Source organism: Prinia subflava, chromosome 12, assembly GCF_021018805.1.
Source record: "Prinia subflava isolate CZ2003 ecotype Zambia chromosome 12, Cam_Psub_1.2, whole genome shotgun sequence".
Lineage (NCBI taxonomy): Eukaryota > Metazoa > Chordata > Aves > Passeriformes > Cisticolidae > Prinia > Prinia subflava.
The window spans coordinates 19,673,074-19,689,912 of record NC_086258.1 but is presented as its reverse complement, the minus strand read 5'-3'; the positions used below and the strand labels follow the sequence as shown (position 1 = coordinate 19,689,912).

The window sequence follows — 16,839 nt, the reverse complement described above, 5'->3', positions numbered from 1 at the left end:
CAGCAGAGAACTTCATGGTCAGGTCTCAATTCCACCCCCTCCCTTTTTAGGGTCCTCTTTATTTTTTCTTTTTAATGAGGAAAATAAACTTTTCTCAGTTTTGTTCACAAAAAAACCCAGTATTTTGGATAAAACAGATTATATGTATCAAGCCATATTCCACACTTCTCTCATCTAGAGGACAAAAATGAAGAGAGAAGTCAGATTCTCTCTTCAGGGGAAGATGGCAAATGGTGACCTCAAGCCAGGTGTAAGAACTCTCCTCTGTTAGAGCAGGGCAGGTTGGCTGAGACAGGGACAACTGAGAACAAAGCAAAACCAAACCCGTGAAATAAAACCCACACAGGAAACACTGCTTCAAAATTTCTATATTATTTACTTTTAAGCAACAATCCAGCTTTGTGAAATTACAACACACACTTTAAAGGATGAGATTTTTCACCTCATGGTCAAGCACCAGCATGATCATGCACATCATTGAGTCAAGTTGTAAAAAAAAATGCCCTGTAATTCTTATTTCTATGATCCACTCCACCTTTACTGAGTAAAGTCTGAATCAGCCCCTTCCCAGCACTAGGCCGGGTGGCTCTGGTCATCAGCCCTCTATTTGGCACAGACCCTGTGTCAGAGTAGTCCCGTATCAAGATTGTTTTTAAAGGCAGCATGGTGTACATTAACCACTTAATGATTTATATGGCACAGCAGGGCTCAAGGCATTTACCACATGCAGTCAATGAAGCCTTTTAGATCCCTAAATCCCACATGTGGAGGAAGGGACTGCTCTTGCTGATTGTTTGCTGGCCTGGTTAACCAGGATTCTAGACCCTTGTAAAGCTAACGGGTTCTAAAAAAAAAATCTCAGTACAAAAACCCTCTAAGCACACTTAGAACCAAGCTACTCTCCTTTGAGTTACATTACAATACTTCATAAAGCTTTCCCTCAAGTCTATCACTAGAAAACACTCATGTCACTTCCAGTAGATCTGGGGGAAACACAGGACAGAAGTGGAAAAAAACCCTTGATTTCAAAAAAAGATGGAGTACATAAAGTGCTTCTTTTTAATGAAAGAAATTTGAGATGTACAGTCAGGCTCAAGTTGTGCAGATCACAAGCATGGGGGAAAGAAAACAGACACAAGTTCAAAACAGTCAGGAAGGGAAAGGTTTAACCGAGCACTAGGCTGGACTTGCCACCGGGTGGATTTCTCCTGGAGGGTGCAGGTGCTGGTGCTACTGGGCTAGGAACAGGTGCAGCAGGCAGGGACTTTTCTTCACTCTGACCTGGGGCAGCTTCTACATCAGCCTCAGTGTTTTCTAGAAGAAAAGAAGCTTTTAAAGTGTTTGATGTGGATGATGGGAGCCAGATGTTTGGCTGGCTCAGACGGAAGCTCAGCTCCTGTCAGTTTTGTTCAGGGGTACAGACACGCTCCAACAATGCTGTCACCCACGGGCAGGGCAGACTCAGCCCTCAGAAGTGTTTCTCAGATCAAATCTGAGGCCTCACAGCTCAGTCAGGCCTTCAGCAAGTGCCACATTCACCCAATTGCTATTAGAGGACACCAGCAATTCACTCTTTTGGATGGAAAGCAGCTTAGGCTTAAATCTTCCACATATAATCAGTCAGCACTGTGATTCTGGCATTGTCAGTCAGGTCTGAGCAGGTGCTGGGAGTCACAGCAGCACCACCAAGAGCTCAAACTGCACCCCCAATTTCCTAACTGGAGGGTAAAGGATCTGACACACTTCTGAGGCTTCACACAGGACACACCAGGGGACAGCCATGCACGGGGAGGCTCTGATTGTACACTCCCTGGAGAGTTTCTTTTAAATCCTTCTGAGCAACACAAGTGAAGACAGGGCCCAGAAGGAATTCTTCACAGGAAGCACTTTAGATACTGGAGCAAACAACTAATGTATCTGCATTGTTGACAACTGAGTACGGCAAGTACATCAGCATCTCACATTTTTACAAATTAGCATGACCAGTTCTGAGCCAAAGCCCAAATCAGCACCAAGCTGCCCTTGATACTGGGGGTGAGGATGAACCTCACCTGTTTTCAACAGACCCCTTTGTTCCCTCTCATGATCACTAATGCTGGGTTGGGAGAATTCAGAGAACTGCTGCACATTCAGCTTAAGCGTCATGATTTAGTGGATCTTGATCAAATTCTCTCCCCCAGCCTTCTCTTCAATGTCCCCTCAAATGTCCCCTCACAGAGCAGCCACTGCACCCCTTCACCTTCCCTGTCACCTCCACTACAAGCCCCCTGCTCTTCAGGGGTCAGGGACTGTATACAATTCAAGATATGGGGTATTACCATTGTTTACAGATGTAATTTTCCATCCTCTCCCTGATGACATTCACTATTTTGCTGACACCTCCAAACACCTCAGAGAATTTCAAGGGGAAGGACTTGAGGCAGATCCTGGGAGCAGCACAGAGCTGAACACAAGGCTGCCATGATTTAATTTTGGGGGTTTTCTCCCCTAGATTCATTACTTTACACTTGCTTACACAGGGATTATCCTGCCTTTATACCTGCCTACCTCATTTAGCTAAGTCCTTCTGGCAGTGAGATTTTCCCACCATCAGCACAATTTGACTACTTGAAAGAGGTAATATCACCAACAAAAGTGGAGACTTCACTGTTCATTACCTTTTCCAGGTCACAGATGAAGGCACTGAATAAAACCACCTACAGCATCTCCTACCATAACTTACTTTTCCAACCTGAAAGGTGATTACTAAGTCCTACCCTTTGCCTCCTATTCTTCCTACCACCACCAGCAGCTTTTCTCACATCCTGTGTCAACTCAGTTTAATTTTTTTCCAATGCAAAATGTTATCAGAAGCACCAAAACCTCACTTGTGTCCACTTGTCCCCCCTGTATCCACACTTACAATAATCTCAAAGAACTCCAGCATCTGAGCACAGTCCCCATACAACAGGAATAATCTCCACCAGAGATTCTCTGCTGTGCTCAGTACCCCAGCACAGCTGAAAGAAGCAGTTAACACCACATTTTAAGCCTGAAGCTCCCATAGCTGCTGTGTCCCAGTGTCTGCTGACTCAGCAAGTGCTGAATGTCCCTGCCTGGGCACTGGGACAGTCCCAGCACTGTGCAGGATCCAGGCTCCCTTCCTGTGGTCATGTACACTCAGGCACTGCTGACACTCAATCGGGCACTGCCTAATTCTCCTTAGCTGCTCACATTCATTCAGCTCACACTGCCCCTGAATCACAAAAGAAACAAGAATTACCAGGACAGGAGGCTTTGGGGGAAGTTTCTGTAGCTCCTTGTGTAGCTGCTACACGTTAGCACCTACCACATAATCAAGGTAAGTTTGCCAACCTGATGAGTGAAGTGGTAAAACCAACAGGATCAGATAAAATATCAAAGCTCTTCCCTTCTCAGAAAGGGTCTAATCCCTGGAACAGCTCTCTGCTGAGTGCACTGCAAGCCACTGGGGATTCTGATGTACAGAAAGTACAGCTCCCAAAGAGGAAATAAGAGCCCTGCTGCAGAAGAAATGGGGTTTTTTTACCCTAGACAGGCTTGATTAATAAATATATATGTCCCACCTAACACATACTTGGGGTTTTATAATCAGTTACATATAGAAAATAATTTCTACATTCAAAAGAATAAACATTTTTAATTACAGAAAGCTATTAAGAATCTGGTTGTGCTGTGAACTTGTCAGCTTGGAGGTGTTCATTGTTCCTTTCCAAACCCAGAGACAGCCCTACAATGCCAGTACAAAGTCACAGCTGGACCAGTGGGATATCCAGCAGCCCAGGTCTGCCCCACAGCAGGGAAATCCAGGGGAGGAGTGACAGCCAGATCAGCAAGACTGGGCTCCACTGAGCTACAACACCTGAAGCAATCAGTGGTTGGAATCCCTTCAACAATCCATCAGGGTGTTCAGGTATCTGCCAGACACCATTTCCAGGAGGCATTAATTTCTACTCCTTCCTAACAACCATCAGTGAACGTTTAACATTCAACCCTTTGACTGCCATTTTAATTTCATCTTGGCCACCTTTAAAAATTTAATTTTCAGTCATGGCCACAACAGGAAACAATCCCAGTTACCTTCCATAACACTTGCTTTTTAACTACCTCCCAGCACAGATTCACCTGACCCTTAGTAAGAACTTCCTTCACTGTCACTTGCCAGAAAAAAAAACCAAAAGACAAATACAACACCTGTGAAAATCTGAACTTTTTTAAAAAGTCAGGAATACCATTTTGCACTCCAAATTTCAGCCAGCTGTCCTGATCCCAGGCAATCCTATTTCTGTTTCCTGGCATCTCAGCCCTTCTCACCTCCCTGCTGTTTGTGGGATCTCCTCTGCCCTGTGGGGAGCTGGTTTAAACAAGCAACAGGAAAAGCAGCAGAGCCCTTAGAGCAGCCTTCTTGTATTAGCAAACCACATCCTCCTACTCAATGCTTAAACTCTAGATGCCTACAAGTGCTAATTAAGATCAGACAGACATGGGAAAGAAATCCTAGAGCCTGTACAGTGGCATTAGAAGCAGCCTGCTAGAGAGGCAACACTTATTTTGAGCACAGATAGCACTCAGAGGTAGTGGAAATGTTCTGGAAAAGCTCTCCCCCCTCCCAGCAGTGTCTTTTGAGGACATGGAGGTGCTAATGGCCCCAGGGATGTCCCACCACTCTTAGGTGTTGAAAGTAGCACTTGGAAAGCAGCAGTCAACACACACATTCCTGTCATCAGGAAGTCAGCTATTCCTAAAGTGAATCTTGCAAAGGAGACATTTCCAGCCTCAGAGCTAGAAAAAGCACTTGAAGGGGAAATGTCTGTTTACAGGAGATTTGCAGTATGCAGATCAACTTCCTTGGCAAAAATCAGCATTTAAAAAGCATCAGGAAGTCAAGAGCTGGTTAATGCAGACACTTCCAGAAGCAGAAGGTGAGTTTGATTCTTCCTGTGAATGTGGAGTTTGCTGTACAGGAAGACAACGGGAAAGAAGAAAACGGCTAAACTAAAATCATTTGTGTTGACTGTCTTATTTAATTACAAGCAAGTTTAACAGCAGTGTCGCCTTTCAATCACTGAACTGTTTGCAAGAGTCTCCACCTTACCTTCTGGTACTTAGGCAAATCTTGACACCAACAGCTGCTGGCAAAACAAACCAACAGGACTGCTCTCCTTTTTACCCTGATGAGCAACAGCACCATTTCCCTCCATGCCCAAACTCCACTGAAGCAGCTGGTCACTGTTGATTTGATGGGTTCCAGGGACAACCCCAGGCTGCCTCTCTCCTAATAAATGACCATTTATAGATCCTACATCCTCTTCTCCTGCAAAGCCACCTGCAGCAGGCTTTTACCAGAGGAGTCCAAGGAAGTTACTCACCAAAAATGTCACCACCAACATCTCCTCCCTAGAAAAGAGAGAGGAACATGTTACATCTCATGTTTCACAAAGCATTTTCCTGTTCCATGGAGTGGATTCTCCTCCAGGGTGTGACCATGGTGAGTGGGCACACTGCTCTGTGTGGCACCACGCTGAGCCACAGCTCAGGGAGGCACCTTCAGAGCAGCAACGGGCTCTGAGGGACAGAGGTGCCACCCAGAGTGGCACAGTGGGTTCTGCACTCATAATTCTGCAGATTGAAATCGTGGCTTTGAAACCACCATTTCTTACAAACTGACTTATAATTTAACCAGTTATTTGCCTAACATACTTCTAAAAGTTGTTAGAATGGAGCAATCCGTGATGACACATGGCAGATTTGTTATTCCCACAGTGAAGGACAGAGGTGGATAAGGTGCTTTATTGCACAGAGCATCCCAAATCAAGCAGCACTGACAGGATCCAGAATATTCCCACTGCCCAGCAGGAAGGGCAAAAAAATTACACTGACAGCAACAAGCAAGAGTTGAGTGTCCTCTGCTTTCTACTGAGCAACTCTTTGCAACACCAAACATTTATCTGTTGGCAAGGACAAGAGCATTTGTTCTGTCCAGGGTATTTAACTTCTTAACTATTATATAACTATTTAAATTTGTGAAACATAGATCAGCTTTTTTTTCCTGATGAAGTTTCCCTCACTACATTAACAGTTCTTTACATGCTGAATCTGTTCACAGGCTGCAGCTTGACACAAAGAAAGGGAGTCTCCCAGCAGCAGCCTCAATGGCATCAGGTTTATCAACTTTCATAGCTTTAACATTGTTAATTACACAGTGAAACTGCAGAAATTGGGATTTTAAAAAAGCACAGAAACTGACACAAATGTATCACCTAAAGTGTCAAGCTGTTTGCAGCTGAATTACTGAAAAAAGTAGTGTTCCACATGAGAAGCAACTGTTTGCAAAGCTGAGAACCACAGTATTTAAAACAATTTAGTAGAAAGAATTAGACTAAATGGTTACATTTATAGCTAAAAATATACCACAGAAAACAAACTCACTTATATTTGCTAAACTGAAACAAGACTTTTTTTGTAACAAAGAACAATTTTGTGACTTAAAGCTACAATTAATAACAAGAATGGGTTGTGGTGCTTGATACCAATTACCAAAATAAAACCTAAGATACAAGGTGTCTGCTGCAACTTTTGAGATAATTATTTACCTACCCAGTCCTTTTCAGAAAACCAAAGGCTTGAGAGTTTTAAACAAGATTTTTTTTCCACTTTGTTCATGCAAATACAGGCTATCCTACATTCCTAGGGATCCAAGTTCAGACAAATAACTGTTTTTTTACTGAATTTACTGTGCCTCAAAAGAATCTGTTTTTTCCATTAAATGTAATTACACATCTAGCAAATTTTACTTAACACCATTAGCGCTACAAATCCTGCTCCATATTGCCACTAGGTGAAGAGTTTATACAGAAAATAACACACCCGATGGTATTATTAAAAGAAAACAAGCATTGACACCACAGAGGTAAGAGTCTGCTGGGATGTGAAACCAAGTTCTTTGTCAAGACTCACACAGAGTCTGCTGTATTGTCTCTGAGATGTTTAAACCCACAATCACACACAGAGCTGAAATTAGGTTTCACATCACTTCATTACTGTCTCAGCAATGAGATGGGTTGAGAGCTCTACAAAGTGGTCCTTGTGAAAAATCCAGCCCTTCCTTCCTCAGCACACTGGAAGAGTATCAGATGAAAAGGGGAACCTTCAGGAAAAAACAAATTTGAGAGAAAGGATTCAAATCCTACAATGCTTCCAACTGTGTGAACATGCGTGATAAATCAATCCCACACAGAGTGTGAATTGTCCTTTATCAGGCTCTTTGTAGTCAAGTACTGACCTTGGGATCTACAAAGTCTCCACAGTTTGCCTCAGTTGAGTTTGTTCTTTGTGGTCCAGAGGATTCACAGCTGTCTCTGGTTTCACCTGGCTTAGCCCCTACAAGCAGAGATTGATTCTAATCAGGTTGCAAGAGAAACATAATGTGAAAGCAGATCACAAATAGTCACAGGTTTGGGTACTTTGGGAGAGGTTTTTCCTTGAAATTAGAGCCCTGGTCCTTTACATACTAACTCACAAATTATTGTCTTACAGCAGCACCCCATCCAATGAGGGTGTCATTTAAACAGATGGAGGTTGGGGTCCCAAAGCCACCCATTTCTGGCAGTGCTCTGAAGAAAGGGAAGCTTAAACCCAGCTGTGAGAACACAAGGCTAAAATTCCCCTGAATAATTCAGACCCGTCAGTGCTACTCCAAACAGTAAGACACAAGTCCACTTGTGTGACTTGACTTGGAGAAATTCCATCCAAAATACAATTCTCTGCTTGCAACATGCCCAACACTTGCATAAACCCTTCTGGAAGAAATTAATGAGAAATACACAATTCTCTGCAAGCAGACATCATTTATAACCCCAAAGTACCAAGTGGGAAGGGAACTCTGGTTTCCACAGCAGTCACCAGCAGCATTAGGCTGAGCCACAAAATGAATCAACACCCGTCAGCAGATGTGGAAACAAAGCCCTAGAGCCTCACCTGATGCTTTAGCCCAGGAAGGTGGGTTCTCCTCAGGAGTTCCAAAGATGCTGGATGCCATTTTGTTCCTCCTCACGGGTTGTTCTTGGGGCTCATCAAAGCCCAGGGAGAAGTTGGAGCCGCCGCCGGGAGGACGCAGCACTCTGTGGAGAGAGGCACCTTCACACCCTGCGCCAGCCCCAGCACATCACTTCAGCTATCCAGGTAAGCTCCTGCCAGAATTCCACCCTGGCACTGCATCTCCACTGCTCTTCAGTGGCACTTACAAAAATAAAATACTCTCACGCTCCTCTTGTGCCCTTGTTCCATCCAGTATCACACCAAGGGCTGCTCCCACCAGTCTGAGCCAAATAAAAAATAAAAATAACTATGTGGGCATGTCAAATTCCAGCTTTTTTAAGAGTACCCTGGGAAGGTTAATATTAATCTTCAAACTGGCTGCAGAGCAAAGACTGAAGTTTGAGCCAAAAGACTGGTTGCACCACTGATGGCTGGGGGCTGCAGCCTGTATTTAGATTTGTTTCCTCAGGAAAACACCCTCAAGTCTGCAGCATGCTGCTGGTCTAGAAGTAAAAGGTGAAATTAAACAGCTTGGAGTTGACTATTATTAGGAGAGACACGTGTACAAAGCTCCAGATATGTAACCTAAATCTAACAATCTGCTCTTAGACACAAAAGAAGCCTGCTCAGTACTTCAAGAGCTTGATTGCTGTCTGCTTTCCAGCCTGCAGAATCCAACCTAAATGAACAGCTGCAGCAAAATAAATCTTGAAACATAAACTCCTGATCTCATTTTCATAAGCAGGAGATCTTGGGTTAGCTGGAGAAGCCAGACAAAAGCAAGGAGAACAAAACTGTGTGTGAGAACTTCCAAAACTCCCAGAGAGATGTGAGGACACCAACAGAACCTGGGGTTTCTTGGGCTTTCAACATTTCCAGTGCTCCAAAATGAACACCAGGACAAACTAAGGATGGTGCACACTTCCTCTTCTTAACAAATAATTTTAAAAATCAAAGTTAGAACAGGAAACAGTATCCAGCTTCTTAATGCTCCAAACCTGGGAATTCAACACAAAGAGTGTGTCCAATTGTACAATTCACATCTTGGGAGAATTCATGCCTGCTACATTCCAGCTGCAACACAAAAACGCTTCTCCAGCCTACAGAGCCCAAACACCCCAAGGGCAAGGGAAATTCCTAAAGGTGTGTGACATGGATATTTACTGTCACATAACCAGAAAAAATACTTTCCCTAACAAATTTCTTTTTCTAAGAACTACTGATGATCAGCTGCTAACGGGAGGATCCCAGCAGACTGGAGAGTATGTTTTATTATGACTTGTTTTGTCTCCTTTCTGAATCAAGATGTCGTATAATGGTCTTGAATGACTCCTTTATCTTTTTTTCTCTGAGGAAATGTATAGAAGGTTTATTTTTGTAGTTATAGCTGTTGCAATTACTAATCTGAAGAACAGGTTCAAAGCGAGGCTTGTTCCTAAACCTTAGGTCCTCTCTTTTTACCAGACCAGTGAAACCAGTACTCTCTTAAGGGCATAACAGTTTCCACTGACAAACTTAATGACATTAACAGAAGAGGCAACTGAAGGGGGAAAAGTATCCATTACTCAAACTGTTAAAAAGAAATAATCCCTTTTACCAGCCTCAGGTAAAGGCTGACAAATTTTATTAGAAGCCTCGAAATGCTGTAACCTGCTTTATGACAGCCACATTTAACACTTCAAGCAATGAAATGCTGTTAAAATTCCACCTGATACCCAGTGACGTCCACCGAAAAATCCATCCACAGCTCCAGGAAGAGCTCTAATAAAAGGTTTGGAAATAAGCTTTGTAAAAAAAAAAAAATTCGCTTTAAAATGCATGCTGAAAAGGCAAAAGGGAACAGGAAGCATCTGCTTTGTCAGGCCAAAACCTTAGAGAAAAAAGCCACGATAGCGTGGAAAACGACACGATCCTCTCCAGCTGTGACTCCCGAGACCGCGGGTGCCCGACCTAGCGCTGTGCATCTCCTCCAGACCAACCTGCCAAGTTTTCTTTGTTTCCAGACAGGCTCCGCTTCCCCCCTGCCCCTTCCAGCCCCGAGTGCCCCCGGGAGCGGGGCTGCGGCCCCAGGGAAGGGGCGACCTCGGCCCCGAGCCCCGGCACTCTCGGACCCACGGGCGCCCGGGCAGCGCGGCACGGGGCGCGCAGGGGGGGCCGGGCACAGCAGACAATGGAGCCCGCCCGGCCCCGCCCGACCCCACCCAACCCGCGGCGGCTCCGCGGGGCCGAGGGGCGCGGGGGCCGCGGCGATGGGGGAAAGGCAGGCGGGCGGAGGGGCGCGGTGCCCCCCGCCCCCGCGCCGTGGCTGCGCGGCGAGGCGGGGAGTCGCCTCCCTTCTTTGTTCGGCGGCGGGGCCGCACCGAGCGGCCCGGGCGGGTCTCGGCAGCTCCCGCACCTCCCTCCCCCGGGCACGGCGTGGCCCCGGGATGTCCCCGCAGCCCATCCGGGTGGGTGCGGCCGCCCTCGGCTCCGGCCAACCGGCCCGGGAGAGGCCGGGAGGAACCGCACACCCACAGCCCCGGGCCGGCCGGAGCCCCCGCCCGGAGCCCCCGCCCCAGCACCGCTCCGGACATGCCTTCCCCGGGACCCCAAGACCCACCGCCCTCTGGGTCCCAGTGGCCCTCGAGCCCCCGCACACCTGGAGCTGTTCCTGCCATTGGGGTCCATGCCCGAGAACGTAGCCGTGGTGGTCATGGCGGAGGGGCCGGACTAAGGGAAGGGCTCTGTACAGCGACGGTCCCGGGGGCCGAGCGGCTCCTGCCGATGGACACCGCCGATACCGGTGACAACTGCGGCCGCCGCCCGCACCGCCGCACCAGTTATATACACCGCAAGCCCTGCCCACCTTCGGCCTCCTCATTGGGCGGTTCAAAGGCAGTCGCGAGCTCCTATTGGACAGCACCTTGCCACTCTCCCGCTTGCCCCGCCTCTCTGTCTATTCTGAGGCGCCTTGCCTCACCGCTAAGAGCCCATTGGTGAAGCACTACGTCTGCTCTGCGGTGATTGGCTGTGGGCGGTGGAGCCCCTTGTTGATGATTGGCGGGAGAGCTGTCACTCACCGCCGGCGAGCTGTGATTGGCTCAACCGCACCTGAGGCCAGACAAAAGTCCCCGCGGCGCTGCCCCTCCGCAGGGAGCGGGCCGTGAGGGAGGCTGTACCGCGCCATGGCCGGGTGCGCGCCCCCCGCATGGCTCCTGTCCCCACACACCGCCCAGGACACACCGCCAACGCGGCCATCGCGCCACCAAACCCACCCCTGGCACCCCCTTGGCCGCGCAAGGCCTGGCTCCCTCACATCACTGCCGTGCCCGGCCCGTGCAAGCCCTGCAGGTACCTCAGAGGTGTCGTGGAGCAGCTCCAAGGTGCAGGGATGAACCGCACCGAGGCCATGGCGGTGTGGGAGGTGTTGGCACAAGGCTGTTGTGGCTTTGGAGGTTGGATCCGACGAGGACCGAGACACAGCCAAGGCCCTGCAGGGCCACAGGCCTGCTGGGGAACACCATCACCTCAAAAACCATGGCACAATAAAATAATTTACAATGCTGGTGTATTATTTTGGATTCTTGCATGAAAATTGAGTTCCAGCATGGCTAGTGTAGCTGGAGTACAAGGCCCAGCAATGCTGCTCGCGTGGCTGTCAAAAGCAGGAGGCCGCACATTTTGGGTGGTGCATTGCCCTAGAGCACCAGCACAAAACTCACAGGACAGAGTTTAAAGCACCACGGGTTGGCTGCTGCCCCATCTGTCACACCCACCTCTGGTTTGGTGACTGTGGCTTCCCTGCAGCTTCCACAGACACAGATACTTCCCTGGTGACAATTTTTACTCCAAAACGTATGCATCAGCAATATTATTTCAATTAGAACTTGCATAAAGGAGGGAGAAAGGGCAAAGAAAACCCATCTTTTCCAGCCACCGCTCCCAACTTCCTCAAATAACAGCTCTAAATACCCCCAAAACACTTTCTAGAGAAAAGTGGGGTTTTTTTGGTCTGGAGAACACAATTATTGTGTTACATCCCTCTACATTAGTTAGTTGTCCAGCATATGAATTAAAAAACAACTGTTTTTTAATTTTTTTAAAAGCTCCAGCCACTATATAGATCCCCAGGGAATTCTCTGTTGCACTTTTTTTAGAGGTAGACTAAAGGGAAATTTTAAGTAACATGATACAGTTGTTTTAATTCTATTATCCCTTAGGCTTGGGCATTAAGAAGTCAAATGATACCTTACCTGCACACAGGTAATCATCTGCTCTCTCAGGAACTTGCAGAAGTATTTTGTTATCTAAATACTTCTTATTCAAACCCACTGGATTTTACTCTTTAATTTGTACCCCTAAGACACACACAGAGCCACTTTTAAAAGTCAACATGAAGAAAAACTCGTTCCCTGTGACAAAGCCAGTTTTCACACGGAGCCTTAGAATTCTAAACCTTAAGTGTTTCCAAGGGGCCCCACTGATCTCTCACAGGCCTGGCTGCAGGCTGGCCCTTAAATAAAAGCTGCTTTTCTGATTATTCATCCATCCATTACAAGGTGAAGGGGTTTATGAAGATGCCCACACAAACTGAGCTTACAATCCATCTCAGGATGATGACATTTGACTAGAACAATTCTCAGCAGCTGCCTGGAAGGCTCAGACACCAAACAATTCCACCTGTTGTTGAAATTCCACCAGCAAGGAATGCACAAAGCATCTGGAAGTCTGAACAAGACTCCAGAAAATGAAAGGGTTAGGCAAGGAGAGATACCATTGGTTTGAGAAAAGCCTCAGCTTGGTCATCCTGCTGTGACCAAAGGTTTCTTCAGGCCAGTCTCTGCTACTTATGGCTGTCACAGAGAGCATGCCTTCTTTATTCCAAGCACAAGGCACAAAAAAAGAGGGTGTAACTCAGTTTTCTCTTGCTCTGTTTCATTCACAGCTGAAGATGAAGTGCCAATAATAAACAATCCTTGCCACAGCAGAATTTGCCACTGTCAGATTTTTGCATCTGGAGTGATGCATGGAGGTTCAGTGGAACGTGGTATCCTACAGATCCAATGGTTTGGCCCACAGAGCCGAGGCTGTTGTTTTCAAGAGTTGTGAAAGTTGCTCTGGTACCTCTCTACCTCTTCAGGAAAAGTTCCCAGCAGCCTGTCACTGTTTGGGATGGGGAATTGCACCACAGTGCCCAGACTCCTCTCAGAGCTGCAGAGATGGAGCTCTGAACAACACAAAAAGCAGAGTGGCCAGCTCATGCTGCTGTTCTTGTGTGGTCACCCAACACCACCAAGCCTGGTGTGGACTCCAAAGTGTTCCAGTGTTCCTCCTTACTGGGAAAAGGCAGGGATCACTGGAAGGGGAAGTCAGTCTCCCAGTTTTGTCTTGTCTCAGTGAAGTTTTCTTATTCAAGTGATCCTTCAAGAGCCCTTGCAGGGCATCAGATGTGCTTTGATGGGATCCATGGACTGGGTGCTGGAAGGGGGAGATCTATGCCACCAAAACCAACACAAAATTCACCACAAAGTGTATCCTTTGCATCCATGTTTCCCTGAAGAATGTTCCTTTCCAAAGGAGAAACTCTATTTACTAGCAACCTTAGCCTCTCCCCAGTACCCCAAAGTCATCCTCATACTGGTGTATTGTTTAAACCTACAGCTCTTCCCAGTCCTTCCCTGACTCACACACATCCCTTGTCCTTCTCCAGCACCTGCTGACCTTCTGTTCTGGCATCTCTGCTGGCACCCAGCCACTCCTTCCACAGCACCACCCTCACCACTCCCATGAAAACAGAAATCCTTCCGGGGTAAGGGAAAACTCTTCCCTTAAAGGGACTTCAACCATTCCATAAACACCGGGTGGGGCTCTCGGCACGTCCATGTTACAGTAAGATCACCATCCCATGCTGCTAGGGAAGAAACAAGGAAACACCTGTAATCGGGCATCTTGGAGGTCAACCAAAAACTGAGAACAGGGATCAAAATTCCATCTTCCATTTATCCTCACACTCCTACATCCTAATCACCCAGGAGAAGTGCTGTACCACCAATTCCTTCTGTCACTATGTACTAAAAAGCAAGACAAGGTAAAGGATCGATCATTCCCTATCAGAACACATTGTCTGGAAACTTATTACAGGCAGAATGAACAAACTTCAATAAACCAGAGAATTAAACGTGTTAATTATGCTGGTAATATAGTTAATAATAATCCAAGTTATTTAAATAGTTTTAGATTAATATTCCACAAGAGTACAACACAGCATCTGACACACATGTACTGAGAAGAGGCCACTACCTAAAATTCTAAGAAAAATACTTGGATTTATTGTTCACATGACGACTAAGGAGGCATCTTTTCATCTTTAGCTTTGAAAACAAATAGCTATTCCTTAGAAATTCAGTTATTTCCAGCTGGCTGAAGCCTAGGAAATCTCCTCTCCTCAAGCCAGTCACATTATGCCTTTTCATTAATGTTGCAGTAAGAGACACAATAGAACCAGCATCCACAAGGCAAATGACAGTACTTATGTTACACTGACTTGGAAGTAACCAAGTGAAGGTACTAAAAAGGAAAATTCCCGCTGGAAAACCATCTCACTTTGACCTTAACCCTTGCAGAGATGCTGTCTCTGTTCTGATACTGCAGTTATCTTGAAGCAGCAATTATCTTCATGTTACTTCAGGGATTTTTCTTTTGTTAAAAACACCTCCATATGCCAGTACAAGAATCTCTCATGTTCTCACTTGCAGTATTTCCTTACAGTTCTGGCAGCTTGGAAGATTCCATGTCAGAGCAGCCTTGCACTCCTGAACCCCTTTAGAATGGGCACCTTGGGCCAGTTACCAGTGACCCCACAGGAGCCCCCAGGGGTGGATGTGACCCCCACTGTGCAGATACACAAAGGCTTTGAGTCAGGTGTCCACCACAAACCAGCCGTGATTTCAGTCTTTATCTCCCCTGCACATGAATCAAAATGCCTTACTTAAGGTACATGACACAATTCTGGTTACCTATTTTTAAATAACTGGTCATGTCCATAACTCATTTGAGGGACTAAAAGCCCAGCAGAGGCTGAAGGCAGGGTCCAGCCATGCACCAGAACTCACCAGGGGACTAGATCCAATTATGACTTACTCCCTCCTTTTTCATTTAAAAACCATGGGAGAAATATTAACTAAATTGCATGGCAATCACTTTAGAACACATTATTTGAAAGTTGTGGGTAATAATGTAATTTTCCCAGGCTCTTGAAAGATCCCAGCTGTTTAATAAAACATGAAGAACTTACCTCCTAACTAGCCTGACAAGACCTCTTTGCCCAATTTTCCTTTATCCTCTGACATGTGGAATTCCAGAAGTCCATGTGGCTACCAGAATAAACCTGGGAACTGCCACAAACCAAGCCAAGCAGCAAATAAGTTGATTAAAATTGTCCATATCCCGTATTCCATACCACTTCAAAATCACCACTCCCAGCAGCAGCAGCTTCCTTAAAAGAGGCAGTCACACTAAAACCACTGAGGGTGCCACAATCATGAATCCACAGGTAAATCTGTAGCACCAGAGGAGCAGTACAGACAAAAACAAATTCTGACATAAACAGAGTATTTGCAAGAACACGCAGAAAGAGTGCTAATTTTTTTTTTAAAAAAAGGACTGTTTCTGCATTACTGTTACACAAATGCGTTATATTTCAGAATTGGAAATCAGCCCACTTTAGCTTGCTACACTAATGGAAATTCAACATTTGAGGCTCTTGAGGAACTAAGTAACTCAAGTTGAGATGTTTTCATGATTAGATTAAAAAACAACTCCTGCAGTTTTTGGCTGCAGTCACCATCTACCATAACACCATTCAGCATTGTTAGAGGAATCATTTCAGGAACACGAGCAAGCCCAGGTAACAGCAAAAAGAGGTGAAAATGGAGGAATGCAGGTGAATGCTGCACATAAGTTCATGGCAGATGAAGTAACACTCGACTAATTCAGGAAATGAAGACACTGTTTTTAAAAGCTCCTCAGTACCTGTCACTTGACTTCTGTTGCCTCAGGAAATAAAAAGTACAAGGCAAGACACAACAGGGCGCTTTGAGCTTCATGATCTTAAGCTGAGCTGAAAAAAAATTGTATTTAAGGAGACCTCACCCTTTCTTCAGAAACTAAAGCAAGTCCAAACAAATTTTTTGGCCGAAGGAGATAAAGACAGCTTTCTCTTGGGAGAAGTCTTGGCATGACATCAAGTTGAAAGAATTTTATTCACTGATATCAGAAGTTTAGCCAGCTTAAAAGCCAGAGATTCTAAAGCCAAGGAGCAATGTATTCCATGTGTAACCTAGGAAAGATGTTGAAATACATTCCCCCACCAGCCTCTTTTTTTCTTCAAAGTGGATTTTTCTAGGCCTTTTAGAGTTTGGACATGTAAACATTTGTTCACAAGAAGGAATTTCAATCCTGCAAAACACCACAGAAGTCCACAAGATACATCCCAGAATGAGAAGTAATCTGCTTAGCAGTAGCATTTTCTTGAATTAAAACAGAGGCACACAGTAGATTACATTCTTCAGCTATAGAGTCAAAAGCAACTACAAAAATAGGTATTAATTTTCCCTGTATCTCCATTAGATGGAACTAATGTAGCATCAAATGTGTTATTATTGACAGAAGACAAATAGATCACAACTCATCAGCTAAATGCACACACCCATCATTCTGCCACAAAACTTTCAGCTCAAGCAGGCACAGGTCCCACATGGAATAATCAATTAATTGTTACAAAAACCTCCACCAAAAAAGTGGCCT

General features: G+C 45.7%; 1 protein-coding gene across 1 annotated transcript; it reads right to left on the bottom strand.

Moving 5' to 3' along the window:
- Positions 1-350: 350 nt before the first annotated feature.
- On the bottom strand, positions 351-10,879 carry JPT1 (Jupiter microtubule associated homolog 1). The gene is made up of 5 exons (XM_063409333.1): positions 10,694-10,879; positions 7,996-8,138; positions 7,301-7,398; positions 5,388-5,415; positions 351-1,314 (listed from the first exon to the last, which is right to left on the bottom strand). The coding sequence occupies exons 1-5, from the start codon at positions 10,747-10,749 to the stop codon at positions 1,166-1,168; spliced, it is 474 nt and encodes a 157-aa protein (XP_063265403.1). The 5' UTR covers positions 10,750-10,879; the 3' UTR covers positions 351-1,165.
- Positions 10,880-16,839: the final 5,960 nt, after the last annotated feature.